The sequence below is a fragment of the Neltuma alba genome, unplaced genomic scaffold, assembly GCF_004799145.2.
Source record: "Neltuma alba isolate B1F8T4 unplaced genomic scaffold, ASM479914v2 tig00013105_pilon, whole genome shotgun sequence".
Taxonomy (NCBI): domain Eukaryota; kingdom Viridiplantae; phylum Streptophyta; class Magnoliopsida; order Fabales; family Fabaceae; genus Neltuma; species Neltuma alba.
The window spans coordinates 111,233-123,427 of NW_021637429.1; the positions used below are offsets into that span (position 1 = coordinate 111,233).

The 12,195-nt window shown below is 31.3% G+C and overlaps 1 protein-coding gene across 1 annotated transcript; it reads right to left on the reverse strand.

Moving 5' to 3' along the window:
- Positions 1 to 5,664: 5,664 nt before the first annotated feature.
- Positions 5,665 to 6,807, reverse strand: LOC114734468 (glutathione S-transferase U10-like). The gene is made up of 2 exons (XM_028922095.1): positions 6,487 to 6,807; positions 5,665 to 6,027 (listed from the first exon to the last, which is right to left on the reverse strand). Exons 1-2 carry the CDS (start codon positions 6,805 to 6,807, stop codon positions 5,665 to 5,667), a joined length of 684 nt encoding a protein of 227 aa, XP_028777928.1.
- Positions 6,808 to 12,195: the final 5,388 nt, after the last annotated feature.

The following is a 12,195-nucleotide window of genomic DNA, read 5'->3' on the forward strand; positions in this document are numbered from 1 at the left end:
CGTCGATGCTGTTTTGGTAACAAGAGCCTTCGCTGTTGTCATAGTCTCTCTCACTCTCTATAAGCGACCTCTTTCACTGTCTTTCCATTCAAAATTTTTTGCATATAATACTGCAAATCCTTCTCCATTTCTTCTATTGTAGATTTTATGGATTTGGTTTGGGCTGTCGTGAAGTTCTAAATCAACGAGAAATTTTTTTATTACTCAGATTTGAGATAAAATCATACAATGGGTTGATTTTAAATTCACATTGTTGAGTGTTGAAAGTAAGCCTTTCAGTTCCTATCATGAATTATATTATGAATTTGTAAATTCCACCACTTTAGAAAAATGACAATTTAGTGTTGTGAAAACTCGTATTTTTGTTGTGAATTCACAAATTCTTGTTTTAAACATATACAGTGTTTAATTATTGAAAATTGATTGAAATTAATGCTTGAATGATGTGCAACAACATATCATATATAGCTAGTAGCAGTGGAAGCAATTATTTTGCATCTTCCATGTGGGAGGTGAATATGTGAAAATCTTGGAAAGCAAAATGATAAATGAAGTACCGCACTGAAATTGGCTGGCAACTATGTAAATGCAGAACAAATTAATCTACTTGCAAATGGATGTATTTATGTTGTTAATGGGTGTATCTGAGTTGTAAATATCCTAATTCTACTTTAGAGCAGTCACTCCCAGAGTTATGAACTGTTTTGTTCAACTTTATGAATGAAATAAATCTACTTTACAAATTGTTCTGTTTAACTTTATGAATAAAATAAATCCATTTGTAAATGGACGTATTTATGTTGTTAATGAGCATATCTGTGTTGCAAATGTCCTAATCCTACTTGTGAACCATTGCTCTCAAACTTGTGAATTGTTCTGTTTAACTTTATGAATAAAATAAATCCACTTGCAAATAGACGTATTTATGTTGTTAATGGGTGTAATCGTGCCATAAATTTTCCAATTCTACTTGTGAACTATCGCTCCTAGACTTGTGAATTGTTGTGTTCATGAATTAAATAAATCCACTTATAAATAGACGTATTCTATTGTTAATGGACATATCTGTGTTGCAAATTGCCTAATTCCTCTTGTAAATAGTCCCTCATAGACTTGTGAATTATCATGTTCATTTTCTTCAATTCAACTAGTTCACTTGTAAATGGACGCGTTCTTGTCGTTAATATACGTATCTTCTTTGCAAATTTTCTAATTTCAGTTGTCAATATGACAGCCACATTTGCAAAACATGAAGTTGTTAAGCAATATATCCTTGTTGCTAATTCTCTAATTTCATTTGTCAATAGTATATCATATACTTATAAACTAGTATGGATAAGCAGAAGATTAGAATTAATTGATATGAAAAATACTCATAATATATATTCCCTGAAACTGAAATTGTAAAAATTATCTATACACAAATTTGAACACATTCTAAAGTAGCTTAAATTACATCTTGGATAGAAATATAACAATAGCTATATCATCACCTTTTTTTGTTGTGTCTTTATCCATTGAAACAGTTTCGAAACACCACCTGACTTCGTATTTGTTCTATAAGTAGTGAGCCACCACAACAACTTAGACTTTAGTATGATGTGTTGTTCTTATGGCACAAGGATAAGAACCATCAATACATTCACACAGGTGCAATAATAAAAACTCAAAATAATCAATAAACTCATAAACATTTAATTCCACTACCGCTAGCCATATATAATATGTTGCTGCACATCATTCAAGCTTTAATTTCAATCAATTTTCAATAATTAAATACAGTATATGTTTACAACAGAAATTTATGAATTCACAACAAAAATACGAGTTTTCACAACACTAAATCACCATTTTTCTGGAGAAGTGGAATTTGCAAATTCATAATACAATTCATGATCAGAACTGAAAGGCTTACTCTCAACACTCAACAGTGTGAATCTAAAATCAACCTACTGTATAATTTTATCTCAAATATGAGTAGTAAAAAAATTTCTCATTGATTTAGAACTTCACGACAGCCCAAACCAAACCCATAAAATCTACAATAGAAAAAATGGAGAAGGATTTGCAGTATTATATATAGAAATTTTTGAATGGAAAGGTAGTAAAAGAGGTCACATATAGAGAGAGAGAGACTATGATGACAACAAAAGCTCTTGTTACTAAAACAGCACGATGGTGAAGGCACTCCGTACTAGAATAGTGGTGACAGCAAAGGCTCTCTTTACCAGAATGAAAACGGTGGCGAATGATCTCTCTCAACGTAACAACAGATTTTTCAGAGAGTGAGAGGGAGAGGAGCTTGAGCTATCGAATGTTTCCAGAGAGAAGGGAAAGAGCTTCAAGGTCACAGAGTTTTTAGGGTAAAAATGTCTTTTCTTTTCCTAAATTAATTTCAGTTTGCTACTTTCGTCCTGCAATGACATTTTAGAATGTTTTGGGGGATGTTTGAAATAAATTGTCTACTGTGATCCTTAATTGAAATTTTCTCATGAATATATGTTGTCTTTTCTAAAATATTCTTGCTAATCAAGTGTATTGGCTAGAACTGTCATTATTAGAAGGACTAACTTGGAAAAGAATGTATAAATAAGAGAGACAAAGTGGATTGGGGTCTTATATTTAAGATTAAAATAAAAGTCAAATGAGGTCTTATATTAAGGATCAGAGGTAGTATTTTTCACCCAAAACTACTCCTATTTATTACACATATTAATTAATGTATGAAATCAATAAAAACTGCGTATCCAATATAAATAATCAAAAAGATTTTAGAGCCACCAAAACACATTTTTTAACATAAATATTATTTGGTCACTTTGAGTATTATTTTACTAACTATAAACTTTAAGTCATGGTAAAAAAAACTATAAACTTTGAGTAATTTTATCATTAATTTAAAAAATAACTTAATCGGGATTCAGAGCCTTTAACATTACAATAATTGAAGAGCCAAATGACAGAAAATTTAAATAATCACCGGATCGAAAATGACACAAAACGAAAATTAATCTATCGAAAATAGATCCTTCACTTAGATTAAACATTATTACCTTTTTTTTTTGGGTAAATGTTTAACATGTTCAAATAGAACGAATATAATACTCCACTATCATATATGGTTAAAAATAGACAACATATAATTTAGCTTTGACAGTTGACACGCATCCTCAACGCGCATCACGCACAAATTAATTAAGAGGTTGTTAAAAGAGACGTGTTTAATTACACATGTTCGATCATAATTTATATGAAGACAAATTGGGAATTATTATGGTATGTTTAAAATTCTTCAAATATTGATAAATTCTTCATGCATGCAACACAAAATGATAGAGACGTAGAGAAATTGAAGGACAACTCTTTGTGGTCTTCATCGAATCGGACAGAATATAGTCATGTGGTAAAGACATCTGTGAGTTGCGATGTATATGAAAAAAAACTAATGAACAATATATCTGATTGTCGTTTCCGTACAAATGAAAGAAAATTTAAATATTCCCCAGAAAAATGACACAAATTAACGATTAATCTATGGAATATAATAACCCTTAACGCAGATTAAACTTGATCTTTCTTGGAGGTCATATTTAACGTGAATGTATAAATAATATGTTTAATCTAATTCAGATAAGAATAGAATTAAAAACTAAATCTCTTGGCTGTAGTGAGAACGACTGACTCTAGGACGAGTCAGCTTTTAACATTAGATCTAATTTTCTTTGTGACGAGTCATGTCGTCACTGAAAGAGACTTTTCAAAAATTAAGTAAGTGACGAAGAAATTGAAAGGGACTTTTAATTGAACTAGGACAGCAGAGAACGAGTTAAAACAGTGATAATTGCTTTCAACTTGAACCAAAATTCAAACTACTATGTTGTTTATGTGATTTAGACTTTTGAAAAATTAAATAAGTAACTTTCTATGGTTGCTTGAGCTTTTTATTAGTATGTATTGAAGGGTCTGTATATATATTTTTTGGCCAAAGAAGTGTCTGTATATATGTTTGTGGGTTTTGTAGGATCTTTGGAGCCTCTTGGTTGAAACAAAAGAATGTGGAAATGGTCTTGAGGATCTAGAAGGCAAAGGAAAGTCAAGCCTTGAAGAGCTGAGCATGCAGCACAGAGTATTTATTTAAGGGTTTGTTTGGTTGGAGGGGAGGGGAGGGAAAATGAGCCCCTCCCCTCATTTGGTTAAAAATTTTGGAGGGGAGGGGAGCTAAAATGTCCCCTCCCTCCCCTCCCCTCCCCCCATTTTGGCTCCCCTCCAAATTAGGGGTTTTTGGAGGGGAGCCAAATTTTTGGACCATTATGTCCTTATAGTTTTTTTAATATTCCACTTCTACCCATAAAATATATTATTATAATATTTATTTCAAATAAAAAATATATTATCCTAAGTAAAAAATAAAAAATATATACATTATTATAATTAAAAATATATTATAAAAATTATTTAAAAATAAAAAATTATTTAAATAAAAAATTATAATATTATAAACTTAATTTTTTTTATAAATATATTATTTATTAAATATATTTTAAAGCTGGAAAAAAATAGCATAAAGAGAATAAAATTTCATTTTTCTTAGAGCATATAAAATTTGTTAATTTGATTATTCTAAATATATTATTATATTAATTAGAATAAAAAATTACTGTACCAATTTTTAATACACATATTAATATGATAAGACTGAATTTTTATTAAATTATATGATTTAAATTAAGATGTAAATTAATTTATATAATATATCAATTAAAAACATAAACTAATATGTAAGGGTAAAATGGTAAATTGATTATTACTATCCCTCCCCTCCCCTCCCCTCCTTGAACCAAATAAGGGATCATTAAATATCCTCCCCTCCCCTCCTTTTTAATCAAACCAAACAAGGTGAGGATGAAACCTCCCCTCCCCTCCCCTACCCCTCCCTCCCTTCCCTCCCCTCCCTCCCCTCAAACCAAACAGGCCCTTAAACTAAAAATATGAGTGGTTGATAAAGACTATTTAAGTCAAAATATTCAAAATTCAACTAACATATAAAGTTATCTTTTGTTTCAGAAAGATATGTATATCTTTTGGAAAAGAAAAAGAGTAATTTAGTAAAACTAAAACAAACGTATAAATTACTCATTAATCCAGCTGCTAAAAGAATAGAATAATTTAATTATTTGAGTCTAAAGAATTCTCAATACCCGCCAATATGGTTCAAGTGTTTTATTATATTAATAGGAAATAGATTTACCCGGGGAAAAAGCTAATAGATGAATAAATCACCACGAGACCATACTCACATAGTCTTAAAATTATTAAAGAGTGAAATAGTAGAAATTGTAATTTTAAAATTTAAAGTGGTTAAAAATCTATCTTTCTAGTTAGGATCGCTGGAGGCAATAGAATCAAACTGAATGCGTTTTTTTAAATAGAAAAAAAGGGCAGATATCTTATCTGACGAGCAAACCAACTTTTTATTTTATTATAAGGAGCAATCCTCATAATATTACAAATAGCAGCTACTAATACTACTTTTGCTATATTAACCTATACTGTATATAATACACAACAATAGCCGCTAATTTATTCGATTGAAACGCAAGTAGAGTACCCTTTTCTTTAGATTATTAATTTATTATAGCAATTTTGTGATCAAAACAGGAAGATTCAATTGAGAGTGCCGAATTTCTCAATCAACTTGGCCACCAGCTTGTCAAGAGGAGGCTGTAACTCCTTTATCAAAGGATGTCCGTTCAGGGCATTCTCCCATGAGAGGAACTCGAAGTTCTTTTGGGGACAAATCATCTCCATTTTTGTGGCCTCCTTGATGGCCTTGTAGTTAGTAGAGTTTGCTCCCACCACAATGTCCAGCAGCCCCAAAGTCTTAATGCCCTTGGAGTAAAGGAATTCCTCAGCAAAATCTTTCTCGATCCCTTCAATAAAAATGGCAACTAACTCATTCACCTTCTCAATTGCTTTCTCTCTTTCTTTCCCTTTTGATCGTAGGATGGTGTAGATAGCTGGAATGATCTGAAAACAAAAATCATTTTATTAGAATCTTTAAACACACAAGCTTTTGATGTTTTGGAGCATCAATTCATCAAAGGGATAAGGTTTTTAAATATCTCGGACGTATACACGAAGAAGCACCCAGTACCTAAATTTTTTTTTTTACTCTTATATATCCTGAAATTTTTATTTTGTAACATTTCTGTCCTAACTCGTTATCTACCATTAAGTATGACCGTTAAAGACACATGTCAAACCACATAATTCAATAGTCAAACTTAGCGGATAACAACTAGTATATTTTTGCTATAAAAATAAACTTACGGGACATATAAGAGCCAAAAAAATCCTACAGGTGCTGAATGCTCCTTCATGGATATTTTCAGGGTATTTAAAACCTTGTCCCATTCATCAAACTCTGTCAAAAGAATATTACGTATAGAAGAAGATTTTAGCATAGGTTGTGGAAGTGACACTCACTTTTTGATCATGGTAGTTGACCCAAAAGCGGATTTTGGCCCTTTGATGAGGATCATGAGGCAAGAGTCTAGAAGTGTGACCCCAAGTTTCGTCGATGTACTCCAGAATCACAAGCGACTCAGCTATTGCCTTCTCATTGTGTAACAGCACAGGCACTTTTTTCACAGGATTGTTCGTCAGCAGTAGATCACTTTTGTTCGATAAGTCTTCCTCCATATATTTGTAGGGTATGCCTTTAAGTTTGAGGGCCAGTTCAACCCTTCTACAGTAGGCACATGCCCATGTTCCCAACAGCACAACTTGGTTATCTTTCTCTCCCATTGCTTGTTTCTGTTTTTTTTCTGTGTGATCCATCAATTTGCACCAATGTTAGGGTTTTATAGAAGTTATTTCCCTGCTCAGCCAATGTGCATTGCTTGAGAAAGAAGCAGCAAAATGCATTTTTGCTTTCTTGGACAGAAAGATTGGTCCATTTTGAATAGTAACCAAACAAAAAAAAAAAAAAAAGGGACTTTACAGACAAGATTTCAATGTACCCAAGGACCAAGTCTTTTTCTTCTAGTGAGAAAATTTTAGGAAAGGGGTAGCCATGGACCAAGTCTTATGCAACATAAAGGTTGCATTTTGTGGATGGAAATTTTGATTTCTTATTTATATTGGAACCCACCGAGAAGGTAATTCGGCATTCAAAATGTAGAGTATTTTATTTATGTATTTGAACCAACATTAAATTACTGAGGTTTCTTTTTCTATTTTAACCATTTTTTTAGATTTGCAAATTTGGGACCGCCATGAGAAATGCTTTAAAATTTGTGACTCATTTTGTTTTTCGATTGCAAATTTCTGGTTTTTTTAATTTCTTTTCATATTGGAAGTGAAAATAAATACAGGACTGGCTCAAATTTTGGGGAAGAATAATGAATACTTGAACAAGTCAACACCTTTACCAAACACGTAATACCAAACAAGCATTAGACCACTCACTTAAGCAGAACAGGATGAATAATGAGTTTAATTTATAACAAGTTGCGCATAATAGCCAAATAATATCTGTAAGTCCAATATTTGCTAAAGTGTGGGCCTAATTAATTTTTCTTTTTGGATTAACAAGCTTATTAATTATGTTTACAACAGTAAGGGCTAGCACTTAATCCAGGGGAAGAATATCCAGGTATCTATATATATCTAGATATAATATAGAAAAGATTAATGTGCAAATCCCCACAATTTATTACTTTTACCTTATTTTTAATTAAGTTTTTGAAGTTTTCTTTTCTTCTACTTTTTATTGGTCCTTATAGTTTTCTCAATCATCGACACTGGTTGTTGTGCTTGTAAAAAGTTCTAACTAGTCATATTATTCATGAGTATAATACAACACATCTTTTAGATTCTAAATAATGCGAGGACCTACACAAGTCATGTTTATTCGGTTGTTTACAATGAAGTTGCATATAATTACCAAAAAATCCCAATAACAACAGAGTAGTCTGCATTGCTTGGAATAAGGAATGACAACTTATTCTTATTAGGACTTACTAATAATTATTTTTTTCTTTGGGGTCTAATTGTAATTTCCCAAGCAATAAAATGAAGAGTTAATATAATTTTTTATTCTTAAAATTTTAGCCCATTTTGGTTTTGGTTCCTCAAGTTTCAAAAGCCGTGGTTTTAGTCCCTAGAATTTAGTCTGTCTTAAAACGATGCAATGGTGTTAAAATCTGTTGAAATGTGATAATTAATGATGTTAAAAGTAGTGATATGAACTCACCAGATAACACTTAAGTGGATCTTATATGCTGGATCTTATATCAATAACAAAGTGCAACTCAGTCAAAAGCTCCTAAAATTGAATAGTGAGGAAGAAAAAATAAGAGGCTAAAGATCTAAGTTTTGAGAATCTGTTCTTTTTTTTCCCCTTCTATTATCAAAACAAGATATGACTAGATACCATCTGGTGAGTCTACATCACCATTTTGACATTATTTATGATACTTCAGTAGAATTTAACATTGTTACATTTTCAGAGACTAACATTTTAAGACAAACTAAATTTCTGAAACTAAAAACCATGAGTTTGAAATTTGAGAGACTAGAATCAAAATAGACCTAAATTTAAGGATAAAAAATTATATTGACTCTAAATGAAATGGGAGAATTGAAAGAGCGTAGTTGGTTGCTTTGTCTATTGTGCTCTGAGTAGAAAAGATAGCAATGGTTGGTGTCAACAGTTTATTGGTGATGGGCCAGACTACTTATCGGGCAAAGAAAAGAAAAATCAAACTGGACTGGACCAGTCAGTTCAATTAGAAACCGGTCATACGGCCTATGCTTCAGTCTAGTTTGAGTCCTAAACCAGTTAAGGATTAAGGGTGTGTTTGGATGAAACCAAACCGTGGTTTGGAAAAGTGATTCTGGAGAATAGATTTTGGGGAAAATAGATTCTGTGGAGAATAGATTTTGTAAAAAAGTGATTCTGAGAAGTGAGAGTGTTTGGATAGTTGTTATCAGAAGCACTTTTTATATATACAAATTACTAAAAAAAGACATAAGTTAATATGATAATTACAGAAAAAATAGATTTTATGATATATTTTAATTTGAATGAATAAAATTGTTAATAATATGTTTTTTACCAACATAATTAATAATACATAAGATAATATAATTAATAAATAATTAATGTGTATATATATTTATAAAATATAAGATTAAATATATTTATAAAAAAATATGTTTATAAAAAAAATAACAAGATACATATCATATAGGTCCTCACACTCTCCCTTTTTTCTCCAAAAGCAAAAAAATTTTGCTTTTTCCAAAACCATGGTTTTGGAGTCAAAACCATGGTTTTGACCCAAAACCATGGTTTTGGTTTTTGGAGGGGGTGTTTGGGTAGATTATTTCCCAAACCATGGTTTGGATCCCCAAACCATGGTTTGGGGTGTAACCCAAACACACCCTAAACCTTATTGTGAAAGAGAACTGAAAAATCGTGATAAAAGATGAAGTGGAGAAGTGTTTAAGAATAAAGATTATTTTGGGAGAGTGAAGGCTCAAGATTTGCTGTTGAAGTTGTGAGAAAAAGAGACCGGAAAAAAATAGAGACAGCACCGGCAAGAACTTCAAATTGAAGCTAAGAAGAGCATGAAAAGATGGAGTTAACGTGTTTCCTTGCTCTGACATAACGTGTTTCGGTACTTCATTTTTTCCCCCTGGTTATTCAAAGCTTGCTTAGTGCGATGACTTATGGAAATAAAAAATTATTTATATTATTATATTCTCTGAGTAGCGCAGCACTCTATCTATAAGTTGCTTATATTATATGTAAATATACTAGAAGAGGAGAAAAGGACTCATATTATTATTTTTAAAAATTATTTTTGTTAAAAAAAAATATTTCAGCTGTATAAGGATGGATATTCCCAACATTGTATATTGTTATTGTTATAATTAAACCACTGTTGATTTGTTTGTATTTATTTTATATTTTTATATTAGTGATAATTAATGTAGTTGTATTTTGTTAATTAAATTATATTATTTTAATATGACCGATCTTATCCTGAGTTGATCCTAATCTAACCCACTAACACTTAAACTAATAACTTTATCAGTTTAGTGTCCGATCTGATTTTTTGAACCTTGATTGGATTGTCCTATGAGAGCAACGGAGTTAAATTTTGGGCCTTCATAAATTTAGAGTCCAATTGTTTAAATTGGTTCAAGTGGGCTCGGTAGATGAATAAGACACTAGATTTATGGGCTTGGCCTTGATGACTTCGTCAGTACCAAAGGCAAGCCTCCGCCTTTGGTACCCAAACTGAGCTCAAAGACATGAGGTTGACTCTGACTGAGATGCAACTCTGAGGAGAACAAGAACCTTGCTATACCTTTGACGACAAATTATTTGCTAATCGTAGATGACCAATCATCAATTGATGATTTTACAAAGCAAGATAGAAGGAGAATGTCAACTTCAAGGATTTCCCGTTATTTCAATAGGTTTTCTTTTAGCTGTGCGCGCTTTTTTGATACGCGCGCGCGTACACATATATATTTTGAATACTCAGATATAAACAAATATGCATGGAGGTTAACAATCTCCTTCCATCAAAATGAATAAATGAAAGGAAGAGTTTAATTAATGAGTTAAATTCAAATTTTGCTCCAAAAATTTTCTTTTACCAAATTACCTGTACGTGTTCTTTCAAGTCTCAAAATAAATATTTAATTTAATTAATTTCTTAATCATTAATTAAGCAAACCCCAATTTTCATTGCAAATTCTACGTTGTTATGTAAGATTGACGCGTACATCTCTACCTCATTAGTAAAATTATCTTTGATGTGACTTAGGGTCTATTTGGATTGACAGTGAAAAAACCAGCTTATTTCTAATCTGACTTTTAGAAAAATAAAATTGGGTAAAAGTTAAATTAGATAAAATGAATTGTGTTTGGATTGGAGTTTTAAAAAGTTAGTTTGTAAAAATGATATTGGTAAAAGATTGTTTGGGTTATAATTAAGTAAAAGTAAGTTTGTTTAAGTAAAACAAATGGGACCCACATTTTGTCTCTCTCTCATCACTTTTCCAACTCTATAAGCTGCAGTTTTTAGTTTTTGGTTTACGTATGTGATTTTGGCACAAGTTTTTAATTTTTTAAGCTCTGCGAAATACACTTAAACATATTAAAAGCTAAAAGCTACTTAAAAGTTACTTAAAAGCCACCCAAACATGGCCCCAAACAAGCATTTAATTCAAGTTCTACAATAAACCATACTCTTCCAAGCATCAATTTAGTACATCCAACAATCTCGTTTCTATCAACATATCCCTTCCTTTAGCAACTTGATACATTGTTGTTGCAGTATCATGAACCAGAAGAAAGGATTAAAATAGGTTAAACAAGAGCTTGTTAAGCTCGAACACAAAAATTGTTGGACATTATGTGCCTAATTGGTTGGGCTTTTCAAGGGTGAAAAGTAGCTTATTTTGGGTTGAAACCCGATTGAAAATTTCTATCCTATTTGGAATAAGCTCCTGAAACTAGCGTTCCAATAGAAGCCAACAAATCTAGCTTATTGAAGAGCTTATCTGCTTTTCGACCGACGGAAGTGTCAAGAGAATTCTCTCTCTCTCTCTCACGCGTAGCATCACCGCATTCTTCCCCCACATTTTCCAACCCTCATCCATCAGTTACTTGTTTTTTCTTTTTTTTTTAATTACAAATCAATTATATGATTTTTTTTTAATTTCTCTAACGTTTTAAAATTTAATTCACTCATTAAATTTCACTTCTTTATATTAAATTAATTTTAATTTATTGTATTATGTAAAATTATTTTTTTAATCATGTTTCATTATTTATTAAAACTCATACCTATTTGGTCATTTTACAACCAAACTTATTTTTACTCAATCATATTCCAAACAAGCTTTTACCAATCTCACTTTTACAAACTCCAATCCAAACACAATTCAACTCATTCAATTTAATTTTTACCCAACTTCAGTTTTTCAAAAGTCAAATTAACAATAAACTATTTTTCTAATCGCTAATCCAAACAGACCTTATGTTCATATGACATAACCTTAAACAAAAGATCATGTTATGGCCCAGGTTGGAAGTAAATTCCACCAGAAGCTTGCACATTGCAGTAACTAACCTTCACTCAAATGTTCAGTTTATGCAATAGCTTCGCA

Excerpts from the sequence above, each read along its gene's own strand:
- LOC114734468 (XM_028922095.1), bottom strand. The coding sequence starts at position 6,807 with ATGGGAGAGAAAGATAACCAAGTTGTGCTGTTGGGAACATGGGCATGT. Across the intron at positions 6,028-6,486 it reads TCAACTACCATGATCAAAAA|ATCATTCCAGCTATCTACAC; the intron begins GTGAGTGTCACT and ends TTTTGTTTTCAG.